This window comes from Crassostrea angulata, chromosome 8 (genome assembly GCF_025612915.1).
Source record: "Crassostrea angulata isolate pt1a10 chromosome 8, ASM2561291v2, whole genome shotgun sequence".
NCBI classification, from domain to species: Eukaryota; Metazoa; Mollusca; class Bivalvia; order Ostreida; family Ostreidae; genus Magallana; species Magallana angulata.
In genome coordinates, this window is record NC_069118.1 from 7,016,098 (window position 1) to 7,034,089 (window position 17,992).

Genomic DNA, 17,992 nt, shown 5'->3' on the forward strand with positions numbered 1-17,992 from the left:
ATTGTATTTAGCTATAGATTTATTCAAATCATTTGAATGGATTTGGGAAAATCACATGTATATTTTGTCGCTTCTCAGTACACTTTAACACGCATAATTTACTTGCTACATTAAACACTTCAAGTAAACATACAACAAATATTGATTAATTATTCAAAATTAGTTTTCAAAAAACACCAAACAAACAAAATCCAAGTTGAACGCATGTTTTTCTGACCGTACAGTTTATTTTTTTTCTTTGGATGTACTGTATACGTATATCTAGGGTTCGCATATCCCAGCAATATTTCTGGAAAGCTATAGTTCTGTAGTTCAGCAGAAAACTACATCTATGAAGTATGGTGGCATATCTCTGCCCCTTGTGTGCAAGTTATTTTTCTATTAATTATGTCGACATGCAAGAGAAATATGGTGACATGCAAGATAGTTGTGTCAACATGCAAAATAACTGTGTTGACATGCAACATAACTTGTTGACATGCAAGAAAACTGTAATCAAATAAGAGTTATAAAAAATCTCAAATATCGCCAACATGTAACATCAAAGATGCTCGATACGCTACCTACTAATGTCAACATGCAACTTATTGATGTTAACATGCAACTTCTTTATGTTGACATGCAACATATTTATGTCGACATGCAACTTAGTTTTGTTGAAGTACAACTTATAAATTGCATTTCAACATATTTATCTATGGTGGCATATCTCTACCCCTTGTGTGCAAGTTATTTTTCCATCAAATATGTCGACATGCAAGATAAATATGTTGACATGCAAGATAATTATGTCAACATGCAACATAACTATGTTGACATGCAAGAAAATTGCAATCAGATAAGAATTATTCAAAATCTCAAAAATTCTCAAATAACGCCCACTTGTGACATCCAAGATGGAAGATGCTACCTTTTTATGTCGACATGCAACTTATCTATGTCAACATGCAACTTATTAATGTCAACATGCAACTTATTTTTGTCAACATGCATCTTACTTATGTTGAAATGCGAGATGAATATGTTGACATGCAACTTAGTTATGTTAACATGCGAGATAAATATGTTGACATGCAACTTATAAGTTGTATGTCAACATAACTTAGTCGCATGTCAACATATTTATCTTGCATGTTAACATAACTAAGCTGCATGTCGACATAAATAAGTTGCATGTCGACATAAATATGTTGCATGTCACCATATTTATCTTGCATGTTAACATAACTAAGTTGCATGTCGACATAAATAAGTTGCATGTCGACATAATTAAGTTGCATGTCGACATAAATAAGTTGCATGTTGACATCAATAGGTAGCGTTTCTAGGATCTTGAATGTCACCTGTTGGCGATATTTGAGATTTTTTTTATAACTCTTATTTGATTGCAGTTTTCTTGCATGTCAACATAGTTATGTTGCATGTTGACATAACTATCTTGCATGTCAACATATTTATCTTGCATGTCCACATAATTAATAGAAAAATAACTTGCACACAAGGGGCAGAGATATGCCACCATATTTATCTGAATTGAATTGAACATATTCTATTGATTTTATTGATATTTTCTCGCATGTAAACATATTAAGTTGCATGTCATCATATATATGTCGCTTGTCAACATAACGAAGTTGCATGTTGACATAAATAAGTTGCATGTCGACAGAATAAAGTTGCATGTTGACATAAATAAGTTGAATGTCAGCATATTTATCTTGCATGTTAACATATACAAATTGCATGTCGACATGAAAAGGTAGCATCTAGCACCTTGGATGTCACGGGTAGGCGATATTTGAGATTTTTTAAGATTTTGTATAATTCTTATCTGATTGCAATTTTCATGCATGTCAACATAATTATGTTGCATGTTGACATAGGTATCTTGCATGTCAACGTATTTATCTTGCATGTCGACATAATTAATAGAAAAATAACTTAATTGCACACAAGGGGCAGAGATATGCCACCATTATGAAGCACATGTTTCATTATTTATCGCAAATATAGCATGGATGTATACGCTACGGCTGATGTAGCATTTCGTTGATTGATGACACTTTCTAACCGGTGTGTATTTCGATTGCGAGTCGCAACAAACTGGCGCATTTATATATTAGGCCTGCCTACTATGAAAACAAATGTCGAAGAAAGCTCATAATAGAGTTGTACTCGCGAGATAAAAAATATTTGAGAACAAAAGGGGCGAAATTTACGTACATGTGTAATAATGTTATCTGTTAGTGAAAAAATCCCCCCAAAACTAAAGAAAAGGTTCTCTAATAGCAGAGACGTCGGGGCGCATATGGATTAATTTACAGATTGTACTTCGCTCATTAAATTGCGTTATTCAGTTTATTGTGGAAAAATTCGTCAGAACCGTTTAGTGAACAAAACATTTTATATCTTACATTACCGTTCACAATGTACCATAAATGTATATGGAATATTGCATGAGTTGAACCGATTGTTTTTTCCCACAAAAAAGCTAACGTTTGCTGCAAATTTATTTAGAGATACACGAGCTGACACGCCGTAAAATCCATAAGACGTTTTACAGCATATGTCTTTAATCCGGCCCTTATTTGCTTACAAAAAATCTGAACTGAAAATCTTTGAAACATCGTAAAATGTGGTTTGTTTATACATGTAAAATTGTAAAATGGCGACTCGATTTGCACGTGAATTTTACATCTGAGGTCGATCGATTAGCGTGTTTGAGAGAAAGTCAGCAGCAAGTAAAGCGTCAACATCAGTAGTAAATATTGTCTGATGAATATTGAGGTGCCTGTAATAAAATTAATGTTCATACAGACTGAGTGGGTTACAAAATAAGATACATGTAAATCACAGGTCAGTCCAAAATTAAACACATTTGTATCGTAAATTGTAAGTTTGTATGTTTGAAAACATATGCACACTTGTAGAAGAAGTGTGCCATTGATCGGTTGAACTTGAAGTTCAATATAATGTAATTTATGTAATATTCATTGTCAGTATCTGTTGTGAATTCTTTGGAATAAGCTACAACAAAATAAATATTCTGCCTCAACTAAAATTAATGCGTTGAAAAATTGCTGAAATATGAAATGGCAAACCTGTTTAAATAGTGTGTTTCTGACAATTGTTTACATCATAAAAAAACAAGAAGCGATTCTTATGAGATCTCTGAGCAAATACACCGATCCATTTTATTTGTGGGTGTGTCGGGTTTGACCAATCAGATCACGTCATCTGATGCGGCGTATAAGGTCGGACATTGGTCGGACATCGCTACATGAAAATGGCGATTATTTACGCATTGAAACTGTAAATCTGGGTGTTATTTTTCGATTGAGTTAAATATAATGGTGAAGCACTGTTCGTATGGGACATGTAAATCGGATAGCAGGTATCCAGAGAAACTTATGGGAGCAAAATTCATCCCATTTCCGAAGCCAAAGTCTGATTTGGAGAAATGTTTACGATGGATATCATGCTGTCGAAGACCACATGCCCAGCTTAACGTTGACAAAATTACGAAGCATACATATGTGTGTTCTAAGGTAAGTACACGTTCATTTTATTTTCAAATTATAGAATAACCTCTCATCCAGTAATTCGATATCCTTTGAACATGTTGAACACTGACTATACCCAGTAACGTTACATCACGTATGTATCGCATAGCCCCCTAACTCCGTCACTACCCTAACTCCGTCACTTTCGGGAAACTCCTCGCCGTTTGAAATCAAGTACGATTATGACGTCATTTTTTACATGTCAAAAATCTTTAATCAAATGTCAACAATTTGCAACGGTTAAATTTAAGAATGTGTCAAAAAATAACAGAATTAAACCTTGTTCATTTTATGCACCAATAATTGTGTGAAATCAGCTAAAACTTTTTCATGGGTGCACTAAAATATCGATATTTCTGACATGCAGGCCCATTCGATCATTTACGGTGGTCAGCCATTTTTAGAGATGTCAAGATGAAACATATCACATGTAATACATTTTTGATTAAGGTAATACACATTTTTTTCAATCCGCAATAGCCTTTATGCACTTTTCTTGATGATAACGTCAAATCACTCATGTCGTAACTTTTGCCTTATACAGGGTATAGATATATCCGGTATATCGCTATTTAGAATATGATACATTTCTAAAAATGTAATAAATAAATAATATAATAAGTAATATATTAATTAATGATATAAAATATTTGAAATAAGTAAGGACATAAATCGATCGGCATCCATACATTCTGAAAAGGCCATTGTGATTGTTGTTACATGGACCCATATTTTATTCTGGCGATCATTTCATTTCGGTGAAATTAAATACAATTAAATTGTATGCACCATTTTTACTTATTATAACTTGGACTAGATACAAATGGAGTTTTAACTAAATTGTTAATGTGTCTTCATTCCCTGCCATATCATAGAGCATGTGGGTGACGGAGTTAGGTTCATAAGATATAATAAGCACGCGTGATAAACGTCGTATTCAGAGGGCTTATTTGAATAAAAATAAAAATATTTTTGTTAATAATCTTATAAATTATATTGTTTCAGATTATATTTAGTGATTGCAAATGATAAAAACCACAAAAAATAATTTACAGAGAAACGCGGGACGTTTTCTGCTTTCTGTTGGGTTAAAGATGAACATATTTGTCTCTGGTCAGATAATATATTGCATAACTTTCTCTACATCTGTATTCTGTATTCTACATGTTCTATACCGGTCTTATAAAGAAGTTTTTTATCAAATATTTTTGTTTCAGTAGTACCAGTACTGATGATTCACCAGACTCTCATGCAATGGAATGCTGTTGAACAACACAGACAACTTCAAATCCTGTCATAGATTCCTCATGCCAAACAGAAGAAGAATGTATGTATATTTGTCAATATCAGATTCTGCTTCTGTGATTTAGCTGGTTCCTTTTTATTAATTGAACACAGTAACACACTTTCATTTTTCATTTGTGAAATAATTCATTTCATAGCTGTAAAGTAACATTTGATGACTTAAACTATGCAGCAGGAATATTGTTCAATATTCTTGGTCTGTATTGAAGATAAAAATTAGCAAGCTTATCAAACATTTCTGTAATGAAGTCAACATTTTTGGTTATTTTTTCCACAAATAAATCTTTTCTTGTGTACACAACAAATATGCAGAAAGAAACACCTTTCACCATTAATTGTCCCTGAATTTGGAAATAATAATCATGATTCTTTTTCAATGTATATGAGTCTCCTAATATCTCAAGACAAAACTTTGGTAAGTTCACTGCCTCTGCGATGAGTAAATCTCTAGCTGAAAAGGGACATTTTATTTCCAATACCCCAGTCTGTCCTTCTATACAAACTTTACCATCAGGCGAGGCAGCAAGAAATGAAATTCTTGGATTTACTACTAATCCACAGTCATGAATATGTACATTGTGGAATTTTTCCATATATTTCTGTTTAGCTATGTTTTCATTAAATTTGCCGTAGGAAGTTGCTTCAGTAGTAAAATTTTTACTTTCAAATATGCTAGAAACAAAAGTGTCGGTGATTTCTTTTTTCCTTTTACATATTCTTGCAAACTGGGAAGCAGTCACACGTTTCTTCCTCTCCTCATACCACAAAGCATTTCCAGATTGATCCACGGTTAATCTTTCTAACTTCTCGGCGTCATCTTGTGTCATGTTAAAAGCTTCATTGAGGAAATGTAGTATTTCCACAAGCCCCATGTACAATGGTCGGAAAAGATTTGTAGTTTTTCAACTGAAAATTTACAGATAATATAAGTATAAATAACATCTTTAATATGTACATAGGCTAATACATGGTACATGTAACTACAAAAATTATTGATAACAGAAAACTGTGAGAATAAAGTTAACTACATATTTATATATACCATATATACTTAACGGTATGCAAACTCTTGTAAGTAAGTAATGTAATTATGTATGCATGTAATTTTATCGGTATTGTTTCTGATCATATAATTTTATTTATTTTGATGTTAATTACAGTACACTTATTAATGAACTATTTTATTTACTATTTCAGTATTTTCATATATGGATGTGCTTTCATGGGTTGCACAAGTTAGAAAACTGGAGGAAGAAAATGACAGGTTGCGACAGGAAATCAGACAGAGAGGGAAAGTTTCTGATGCTGCTTGCCAAACAGAGAGAGATACAAATTTCACTGCTGAAGAAGTTTCAAAGTCAAAGATCAAAAACTTGTTTGAATTTTACACTGGATTAAGTTATAGTAGATTTCTCATGCTTCTTGTGTTTCTTTTTCCAAGTTGTGAAAATCCAATCATTTATGAAGACAAAAGAAAAGAAACACATATTGACAAGTTTCCTTTGTCACAGCAGTTGTTTATGTACCTTTGCAGACTAAGAAATGCTTTAAATGTGAAAGATTTAGCATTCAGATTCAATATTAAGGTTCAAACTGTGTCAACAGTAATTAATGGGGTAGCGAAGTACATGTATTTGAGATTAGGTTCCTTAAGTTATTGGCCCCATCGAAATACAATCATAGGAATCATGCCAGAATCTTACAAACATGATTTTCCAAACTGTTTAGCTATTCTTGACTGTACCGAGCTAAAAACTGAAAAACCTTTATCATTGAAACAACAAAGTCAGTGCTATTCAGACTACAAATCATCCAATACATTAAAAGCTCTTGTTGTTTGTGACCCAAGAGGGTCAATTTTATTTGTTTCGGATTTATTTTCTGGAAGTATTTCTGACAATGATATCATTGAACAATGTGGTTTTTATGATTATTTAAAACATTTGAAAGAAATGGAGTTTATTGCTAATAATGATGCCTTAATGGCTGACAAAGGGTTTCTAATTGAAAAAGAGTTGGCACTTTTAGATTTGCAGTTGAATATTCCACTCCTTGCATCTAGTGCTAGGCCATTTAGTGAAAGCGATGTAAACCTCACCAGAAAAATAGCTACTCATAGAATACACATTGAACGTGCCATCAATCAAATAAAGTGTTTTAAATTATTGAAAAGAAAAATTCCTGTGAGCATGTTTAATTGTATTAATGCACATTGGTTTGTAGCTGCGATGTTGACAAATTTCCAAGATACTTTAGTAAAGTTTTGAAAATGAATGTTCTTGTTTAATTTAATATAGTACATGCATGCAAACATCTGTGTCTTATACCTGATATGGAAGCATTGACCCCATCTGTACACCACCTAGTGTTGTCTCAATCAGCTGAACCTCCTCCTGAAGGAGGTAGGATAGTGGTGTTTCCACAGCTGCGGAATCTGTCTTTAGCTTTTTCACCTCCATGGCACCAATATCTGGTATCCTTAATTAATTTATATGCGGTGAGTTCATATATTCTAGTTTCGATTTATATTATTCAAACGTAACATGTCTCATGAAGACTTTATTATAAAAACCTTACAATAATTTGTCAGTACCTCATCTTTGGCATAATGCTATGGATAGGCCTCTTTTTTCTTGGGGTCTGTTTAGGTTTAGAAAACACCAATGCAGAAAGTGGTTCTGGGCTGATTTTGGACTCCCGTGGTTTATGCCACTGCTGTGGCATACTAGTGCAGGCAAGTGCTGAAGGCACTTCAGTCATGCCAAGATTTTTGTATTGAATTAAAGTGTATAGCATACCAAGTGAATGGGAACAAGTACCGCTTACTCTGAAAAGAATATTTTTAAACACGTATGTGGAATATGTTACGATGGGTTTTTTTTAAAATAAACATCATAATCTTTCGATATAAGTACATACCCAGCTTTGCATGAGCAATGACTCTCTGTGATACTTGAAGTTGTGATCGTAATTGTCATGTTTATTTTGTGGGGAGCTTCACTTTTACGCATAGATCGAAAACATTTGGCGGCGATATCTATTGATTCATCACTGGACTTGTACAATTTTAACGCATGTACATAACTATTCATGAAATAGTTATAACCTCTTTCTTTCGCTCTCTTGGAAATTGATGTATTCTTGAAATAATCGAGAGAAATGTCCGAAGGGATTGATGTTAAGTTTATTTTGCCCGCCATGTTTACTTTAGAATGTCCGACCCGGAAGCGTCGCTATGACGTAACTAAGGGGGGCTGAGCTTATCGATGCAAAATGGATCGGTGTATTATCGCAGTGATATAGTTTACGCACCCCTGGTACAGAGTTTAAAGTCACAACTGGCAGTTGGTGCATAGATTATCGATACCACGTAAGCAGACAGGGTAACGGCTCATTTAAAATAAAACAAAATTTCATAATTTATTTAAATATATGTACAAAATAATTAGCAGCTATAATGCTTAAAATATCTAATAAGATTAAACTTAGTTCTCATACTGAAATCGACACATAGATAAACCATTGTCTGTAACACTGCATACCTAACAGAGTTATCGTTCCTTATCCGCTAGGGTCCCCGTGAGAAATACCCTTCCTGTCAGGACCGTAGCAATAGACCGTGGCTATTTATAGCCACCGTCTAAAAATGCAACACACTGACAACATTTTCTTCTTGTTATCCTCACAGGTACCGCATTAGCAAAATAAATAAAATATAAGAAGTCAAGTTATACAACATCTTAAAGTGATTTTCTTAAGGTATTCTATTACAAGCTAATATCTTTGTAAACAACATTTGTAATATCAACAATTACGGGATACCTCTAGTACAGCCACACCAACAATATATTGGCAACTACAACAACGATATTATTTAAAATTATAACATTCTTTAACATGTGTAAAATGGATTTTTCGTGCTCTTCTTTTGCATGGGAAAAGATGTAAATGTATTCATTAAGTATCCGTGACATTTATATATAATTCCAAGATAATGTTTGTCATATTATCATATCGGTAAGTTAGGAGAAAAAAAACATTATTTCACAATCATAGCATTCAATTGTCAATCATTTAGTTATCAATAACATAAAAACTAATTAGGTGACAAAAAAGAGTCCTTCCCTTATTAAGAAACATGAGACAGGGACCGATAAGGACAGATTGGTGTATTAACAATTCAACAGATAAAACATTTCAATGAATGATTATTATATTTTTTTTGCAGGTAGAATCTGAACACAATACTACACTGAAAATAATGCAAACATTTTCTAAACCATTCCTTTCTGCGCCGCTCTTGTTTTTCTATTACAACGTTTTGAGATGATTTTCCAGCAGAAGTTAATCACCCGAGTGAGATCACTTAGAATGATAAGACCGACGACTGTAGCAATGATTACGACGCTTATGGTACCGCCGGCCGTGGATCTACGGCGGAAGTCCTTTTCCGGATGGAGCTTGACAACAGGGATTTTTTGACGGCGAGTTCCTTTTTCATGTTGTCGATCTTCGTTAGTAACTCTTCCTCGTTTTTGATAATGACCCGATTCTTCATTCTTGAACAGGGACACTTACACTCTACAAGAGATGAAGTCAAAATATTTAACAGTTTGGCGAATACAGTTTAATGTCTGCAATTCATATTGCATGAGTATTAAAACCTCTTTCATTTCAGGGACTCTTACACTCTACAAGAGATGAAATCAAAATATTTAACAGTTTGGCGAATGCAGTTTAATGTCTGCAATTCATATTGCATGAGTATTAAAACCTCTTTCATTACAATATTATGCAGGTGTTAGCATGATCTATACTAAATTTTATTAAACTTTTTTCATTATCAAAATATCATGTGTTGTTTTATGTAATTTGCACATCTTCGTTTTACTTTTTATGGATATATTTGTTGACATTTCTTCTAAAAGTGTTTGTACTATTCAATATAAATAATCATTACAATACATTTATGTAGAGGACCAAATTAAAAAAATCTGTTCGTAAAATTTACGCATTTAACTTTATGTTTCTAATAAACATAAACCAAACAAATAGATGAAAGACACATTTTTATTTGCAATTTAAAAACAATAATTGTCCAGACATAACAGTGTTTTGATTACAGCAAAATGATTTTTTTTATTGATTTTGTTGATAACTTGCACTGTTATATCCCCGGCATCAACTGATGGTAAACTATGGCACTTAGACATTTAAAAGAAGCATAATTATTAATTTTGCTCAGTACGTCTTCCATTTTTTCGGAAGTTCTAAAATGACAGCTTTATTCAGGAATGTTGATAAAGGCATGAACACAAGGATAAACAGCTATAGTATGACTTATACCTCGCTCTTGTCTAACAGGTGAAGTAGCGTTCTCTGTAGTTTGTTCGTTAGAAGTAGCTTGCCTACTCGTCTGAGGTACATTTTGTGGGTCCGTCTCTGCTGATTGGGTAGAAGTCTGTACACTGGTCTCTGACTCTCTGAACTTTTCCTTTGTTGTTAATCGAGTTGATCCTAGGGCCGTGGTTTGTACATTGGTCTGTGATACTGTTGGTTGATAAGTCGTAGTTGATTGTGACGTGGTTTTGTCAGTAGTCTGGGATACTGTTGGTTGATAAGTCGTTGATTGTGTCGTGGTTTTGTCAGTAGTCTGAGATACTGTTGGTTGATAAGTCGTAGTTGATTGTGTCGTGGTTTGTCCAGTAGTCTGAGATACTGTTGGTTGATAAGTCGTAGTTGATTGTGTCGTGGTTTGTCCAGTAGTTTGAGATACTGTTGGTTGATAAGTCGTAGTTGATTGTGTCGTGATTTGTCCAGTAGTTTGAGATACTGTTGGTTGATAAGTCGTAGTTGATTGTGTCGGAGTTTGTCCACTAGTTTGAGATACTTTTGGTTTTAAAATAAAACAAAAAGATATCACAGAGCTTGCTTTTATTTAAAGTCAACTATCCATTAGATTTTATCTAATAAAACAGCTATTAAAAAACAAAGCAAATATATCTGTTTAAAACAAAACTCTTGAAAAATACAAATTAACGACAATATTAACTAAGAATACGGAACAGTTCATCCAAGAAAAATATAATTATTAATTTTGATAGTGTGTAAAATTTCATCAAATCATATTTCCTATCACTTAAAATGAATTTTAAAATCAAAGTTCAAAGACATCAATTCTGAAGATTAAGCTATGAGATTTAATGACAATAGATGAATATATATTAATTATCCCATCTGTATAACGATTATCTTGCTGTATTTTTAGTGTAAAATGTATGCTAAAAATAAACTCCTAGCAACGTATCTGCACATAGTTGTTTTTCTGTGAGCATTTGGTTTATATTGTAACTGCTCAATTTTTACATATTTATTCATTATCCAAGACTTTAACCATGTACTCTATTGTACATTTTGAAGAAAGTTTATATCTAAAGAACATTCTAACCTTATAGGGAAAACGCGTAGCAGAAAGCTAAAGTGAAATATTATTTTTTTTGTAAACTGAAACATAGTTTTTTGTACTTTTTCTTAGATATATGATATTTTGATATCAAATATATATGTTTTTTCAATTTGTTTTGGTAAAACGGACGGGTTATTTGTTAACCACCCAGCCTCTTTAAATTGAAAATGTTTACTTACCGTTAGTTTGTCTTTGAGAACAGAGGGCATAGTAGGTATTAGAGCAGGATGCATTACGCCACAATCCCATATATGAAATCCTTACACAATCACCTTCGTCATCTTCGTCATCAAACCGAGAGTCAAGATTGTTTGGTTTATTTTTACCACTATCCCAATTTGTATAACTAACTGTTTTATTTAACATGTTAACAAAGTTATCTTCCTCTTCAATGTCATTCACACCGATCCAAATATCAGGATTGTTGAAGTATGGGAACTTGCTTTAGAAATATTAATGATATAGATTAGTCATTTCCTCTAAACAACAGATGATAAGCGACAAATATTAGTAAACCTTCCAAAGACTGGCAATTTGTAATAATTTTTGGACTAACTTGACTATGATTAACACTGTTTTTTCACAAACCAAAGATCGATAAGTAGATAAAACTTTAATTACCTATAGAAAGCAAAGTACTGAAGAACTGACGGGAGTTGATTTTGTCGATGTTTATTCATTTTTAAATCAGCGATATGTTATTTTGCATGACAAGTACAAGTAGTTTCTAATTTGAATTACGCACATTTATATAATATGAATTTTTGGACTTTTTCGACAAGAATGTCGAGAAACCCCCATATGAATCATGTTAAATAATATTTAAAGATAAAATTAATTCAATCAAACTATGTAGCAGTAATAGAAATATTTCTCGAAAATTGTATGGATCCAAGCAATATCGAACTCTAGTCTCGTACAATCAAACGCTCGGCTGACACCGTAATTATCCGACAAGGATTAACGGAGACAGCCGAGCGTCAAGTTGAACGAGACTATATTGAACTCTGGCGTAGGAATACATACGAGTACAAAAAATATTTAAATTGTTCGTACCATTTAAAATCTGACTATTTTCAAGGTATTAATAATAAAATAAGTTTCCTTGAAAAACAATGCTTTAGCATACATTACATCGAATTTATCAATTATTTTCAAGAACTAAGTCTTGTCAGCAGCAATGATGTGTGCTGAGGTCCAAACACTGTTTCACTTTCGGTTTGTCTGAGTAACTGCATAGGAGAGTTTATTAAAATCAACTCCCAAAAATTGTGAGAAAGAAAATTATCAAGTTATGTTCTTTTTTGTAAATCAAAGCTTTACTAAGAAGAAATGTTTTTAACCAAAAAATTTCTATGTACAAGTTGTACATCTATCCAATTTCTTTGTACTTTTAATACGGAAAGTGAGTAACCAATAGTTGGAAGGTTTCATAAAAGGCATTGATTTGATAATCATGTTTTATACATTACAAGAGAAATTGTTTATTCATAAAATAAAACTTAACGTTCTTCAATGATATAAAACATTTCTTTAAACTTTATTTCATTCTATTTTTGGCCGTGAGTCCTGGTTCGGAATCTCAGCCAGTTTTGTTAATTTAACCGACAAATTTATAGCATATTGTGTCTCCTGGTTTGGAATCTCGGCCAGTATCCCACCCTCAGTTCGACAGCGTGTGTGGGCATCAGTGAAATTAAGGTTCATGGTGATCATCCAATAACATCGGCTGCTCACATTTAGGACCTCCACATTGCTGTTACAGAGGCTGGCTGTCAAAGATAAACAACACTATACTACGTCCCGAGTTTTTGCTTTTACCACCTTTTTTCAAATTTTGATTACTATAAATACCTTCGTGCTTAAACTACGTTTATCACTAATATGAAAAAATGCCCAGATTATCTGTTTGGAAACACCCCCTCTAACGCTTCAGGTTTTAATACATAACCCAAAAAGAAAGTCTACGGAGATTTTGCATTGCATCAGCCATGAAATAGCCCAGATGATAAGATAATGTTGAAAAATTGTGCGAGGTATTCCGAGTTAGTTCCGGATGGTGAAAAGATGTAAACATTTCCCATTATAAATCTCCTAAGAAATTTGTTTTCGTTTCTGTGAACTTTAAAAAGGTAAAAAATGATAAAATGTCAATGAAGATATTTTGGATATTTCTTATTAATTTCAACTGTATTTCTTTCACAACCACGTGTATTTTTATTAAAAATCATCAAAATGTGATGGAAGCAATAACTAGGGGCATACTGTAGGAGACAATAATTATACACTGTATATCTTTTATAATTCCCTTTAAAGATATACCAAGTGTTTTAACAGCTGTCACCACTGCAAGGTTTCTAGACATAAGATCGATTTATTTAGCATGTATAAATGTATAGTTGAATGATTCGTTTAGCATTTAAGAAAAATATTTAAAATATTTTAGTGTACAGCTGTTTTCTTTATTGCATTCAACTTTGGTGTAAAATGTTTGTTTATATTATTAATAGTTTTTCCGTCACAATAAATTTTTGTAAAGCATTACAATCATTACAATCCGAATAAATATATGAAATGATAACTTCTGATGCATTAGGAGTAGCCTAAACAGTAACCTTGGATTTTCAAAAAAAGATTTTGCTTTCTGTTTTAAAATATATAGTAAACATTTTATTTACCAGATACATTTAAATTTTGGGCATCATCTGAAACACAAATTTTGTCAACGCTACTTCAAACAACTTCGCAAAGACTTAAGAATGCCATTTACCGGCAATAGACTAGTTCGCAGCGAATAAATATCGTAATTAAGGACGACGGGCCCAATTCCATTTGCGCAGATACATTGTGCATTTAAAAGAAGTAATTTTTACTAACATCGATTTCTCAATATTACGCTACAATCATTAAAACATAATGAACGATCACTTATGACGCAATATATAGCGGTTCAACGCCATCAGTAGACATTCAATATGGCGCAAGTAGTGGCTGCCATTGCTATAATTAAACAGGCTAAAATACGCTTTCAACATTATTTAACAGGCAAACATTTCTTTAGGGGATGTTAAGTACTGTAGTGAACAGCTCAAAGTAATTAAAGCCACCTAAAAAGTTATTTAACAGAGTTTGAGTAAAAAAATCATTTACATTTCGATCCGCTTCAAAACTCGCACTGAAAATAGAGAAAAACCGCCCATGTGCTTAAGTTTTGAAGTATTTATCATAAACAAACGATTACCACACTTTGATATTTGCTTTGTTTTATAAACCAGCTTCGAAATAATGCAGATAAACTTTTTTTTAGAATTTGGGCAGTACTTTTCATGAAAAACTGAAGATAAATAACGGCACACCGAATTTTGACGGGTGGCCCAGTAAAAATGAAGTCAATGACATGGTCATTATTTACATGATATTGATTCAAAATCATCATATAAGTGTCATATTTCACTTTGAATAAAAAATCTATTGCAGAACTTTTTTAAAAATTATTTTCCTTTCACAAGAACGCTTTCCCAATTATGTTCAATAGAAAAAGAGAAATAACATGAACATTTTTTTGAAATGCTTCCTACTAAAAAATCTTATTCCATATTTATGACTGTTATTTTTTGATTGATTTTAATATATTTTTAGTAACTCTAACTCTTGTAGAAGTGAATAAGATCCACCGTCCTGAAGCTTTTTAAAAACAAAAATTAAACATCTTTTATAGCTCTTGTTAAAAAAATTTAAAGACCCAGTACGGTAGCAAGCTATTTTTGTTACAAATTATCATACTGACAGTTAAAACAACAATTCTCTGCCTTGTCTGCGAAGATTTTCATAAATCATTGATTTAATAATTACAGTCTACGTGTGTTTATCTTAGTAAACGGTATTAGTAATTGAAACAAATTGTGATTAACTGATTAGCAAATCTCCAATCAATGGCCCTTCCTAGCTTATATGAATCAGAAACCATACATTTACAGCCATTAATTCATTTTATTTTTATTTCCCCCATAGGAAATCACGCGAATCACACCGCAAATTTCGGTGCTAAGTGAAATACCAAAGCCTCAATCACTGTATTCCACCAAGCATCTCGGAGAGCAGCTGTTCTTAAGCAGACGTGCTGAGATGTGCTTAAACACATTGGTAAAGCAACTGCCACACACAAGTCATATTTGGAACACTCTTTAATTTAACAACGAATTTACAAAGATACAGAGGTCGAAATGGCTTAACGAATTGCTTAGTGATTTTTATGTAGCACAGTTTTACATCTCCAAGCACTCCTTATAAAAAATACAATGTATATATATAAATAAAATTACTAGGTTTCATATTATTGATTGAAATGTACGAACTGTGAACTGCAAACTACCATTCTATCTTATGTCTTTTAAAAGTATAAATGAATGATTCTTTAACATTAAGGAGTTTAATTTCAAGAGCAAATACGAAATATTGCTACCCATTTATCATAATGAATGTTGTACTGACTTTTTCTTCTGACCGTCAAGACATTGAAAACTTTCTATTCGTAGCGTTTGAAAATTATGCTTCAAAAAGGTTCAAGTTTATCTGTTTAAATAATTCGCTACGTATTGCAGTTCTATACGAAAAATGCAAAACTTGATGAAATTGTATAATTTGAATCGAAATAAATTTAAACAGGATGGTTGTCATAGGATCGCTATTGAAAAATAGATGAAAAATAATCACTAATTTTAGATTATATAAGGATTACAATTTATACATAGATGAAACATAGGCCTAATTGAATTGTCGTATATGGTATCATGATTTTAGACATTTGATTAACACTTGGAATGACCACGTCTTTGTTATAAAAGAACCCCTAACATTCCACTTTAGAAAATTATTTAATTTCGCTAATCTTGATTTTAGTATAATACTAAAACATCTTATTTAAGTCTTTTTTTTTCAAATGCGTAAATCTAAACCAAAGGTGAATTAGGTCGGTAAGCATCCTTAAATTAACATTGTGATATCGTTAACAGTTGATAGGTTGCCTATTTTAACAGTTGGCAGGTAAGGACGAAGGGCAATATTTTAATATGTATTCATACATAATTTGAAACTGTAGGCAGTTTCAAATATCCTGAAATCCAGTCATCCTGAAAAATCTGTTAATTTATGTCTAGTTTCAAAGATATTATATGAATTAATAATTCATAATCAAATAAAAAAGGCGTTTTAAGCAAACACATTTTTAATATAATCAATTATAAAGTTTGCTGTACTCTCCTTTATCTTCTCCCAGGGAAGCACTGCAATCTTGTTAAAGTTTCAATCTTTTAAAAGCACTGTAAAACATTTACATTATATGATATACATTAATGTATACTAATGAGAAAAACTAGTAAAAAATCAAATTGTATGCCAAACTACCGTTGATATGAATATAAAGTCTACATGAAAATAACACATAATTCAAACACATTTAATTTGACAACGAATTTACAGAGATACGGAGGTAAAAATAGCTTAACGAATTGCTTAGTGATTTTAATTTAGTAAGCACACCTTATTAAAGAAAAATATATACACACGATTACTAGGTTTCATATTATTGATTGAAATAAACGAACAAATTGCAAACTACCATTCTATCTTAATATGTCTTGAAAAGTATAAATGAATAATTGTTAAGTATGAAAGGAGTTTTCGTTTCAAGAGCAAATATGAAATATTGCTACCCATTCATCATTATATACGGAGTAGTGACTTTTTCTTCTCACCATCAAAACATTGAAGATTTTCTTATCGTAGCGTTTGAATGCCTGGATTTTAGATTATATAAGGATTTCAATTGATGTATAGATGAAAAATAATCACTAATTTAAGATAATATAAGGATAACAATATATGGCAGTGGTCAAATTGGATAAACTCGTAGATAACGTCATGATTTTAGACAATTGGTCTTTTTGAATTGTCGTACATGGCATCATGATATTAGGCATTTGACCTTTTTGAATCGATGTGCACAAAGTCTAAACACAAGGAATGACCACGTCTTAGTTATAAAAGAAACCCTAACATTGAAGACAGATTATCAATTAACAATTGTAATTTCCATTCTTACGTCGACTTGATATATCCCAGTGAACTTGAAATAAAAGATACCACAGAGTCTGCGTCAACTGTTTCATATTTGGATATTTTACTAGAAATGGACATTGATGGTTACCTAACAACAAAACTTTATGATAAACGCGATGACTTCAATTTTTTCTATAGTCAACTTTCCTTACTTATATTGCAATATACCTTCATCACATGCATATGGTGTTTTTGTCTCTCAGTTAATTCGATACGCAAGGGCATGCCCTACGTATGAACAGTTTGTAAGGCGAGGCAAGCTACTGACAAACAAGTTGATAAAACAGGACTATCAACAGTCTCGTTTGAAGTCATCTTTTTTGTAAGTTTTATGGTCGATACAACGACCTTGGCACCAAATGCAATCTTCCACTGGGTCGTATGCTCACTGACTTTTTCAAACTAATTGTTAGACCAGAATTAATCACATAATTGTCTACATACTTTTCCGGGTTTTTTTCTCGATTACGACAAAGAGCACACGGCGGGTGTGATCGGTCAGCAGAGGATGCTCACTGCTTCTAGGCATCTAATCCTACCT

General features: G+C 32.4%; 2 protein-coding genes and 1 pseudogene across 2 annotated transcripts; 1 reads left to right on the forward strand and 2 right to left on the reverse strand.

Annotated features, from left to right (window-relative positions):
• Window positions 1-4,808: 4,808 nt before the first annotated feature.
• LOC128159979 (uncharacterized) lies at window positions 4,809-7,142 on the forward strand. The gene is made up of 2 exons (XM_052823216.1): window positions 4,809-4,890; window positions 6,066-7,142. Exon 2 carries the CDS (start codon window positions 6,077-6,079, stop codon window positions 7,133-7,135), a length of 1,059 nt encoding a protein of 352 aa, XP_052679176.1. The 5' UTR covers window positions 4,809-4,890; window positions 6,066-6,076; the 3' UTR covers window positions 7,136-7,142.
• Window positions 7,143-7,189: 47 nt separating this feature from the next.
• LOC128159980 (uncharacterized) lies at window positions 7,190-8,111 on the reverse strand. Its single transcript, XM_052823217.1, has 3 exons — window positions 7,788-8,111; window positions 7,462-7,695; window positions 7,190-7,346 (listed from the first exon to the last, which is right to left on the reverse strand). The coding sequence occupies exons 1-3, from the start codon at window positions 8,066-8,068 to the stop codon at window positions 7,190-7,192; spliced, it is 672 nt and encodes a 223-aa protein (XP_052679177.1). The 5' UTR covers window positions 8,069-8,111.
• A 1,031-nt stretch (window positions 8,112-9,142) lies between these two features.
• On the reverse strand, window positions 9,143-13,050 carry LOC128158308 (uncharacterized; annotated as a pseudogene).
• Between the last annotated feature and the right edge of the window lie 4,942 nt (window positions 13,051-17,992).

Excerpts from the sequence above, each read along its gene's own strand:
- LOC128159979 (XM_052823216.1), top strand. The coding sequence starts at position 6,077 with ATGGATGTGCTTTCATGGGTTGCACAAGTTAGAAAACTGGAGGAAGAA.
- LOC128159980 (XM_052823217.1), bottom strand. The coding sequence starts at position 8,068 with ATGGCGGGCAAAATAAACTTAACATCAATCCCTTCGGACATTTCTCTC. Across the intron at positions 7,696-7,787 it reads CATTGCTCATGCAAAGCTGG|AGTAAGCGGTACTTGTTCCC; the intron begins GTATGTACTTAT and ends TATTCTTTTCAG. Across the intron at positions 7,347-7,461 it reads AGCATTATGCCAAAGATGAG|GATACCAGATATTGGTGCCA; the intron begins GTACTGACAAAT and ends AAATTAATTAAG.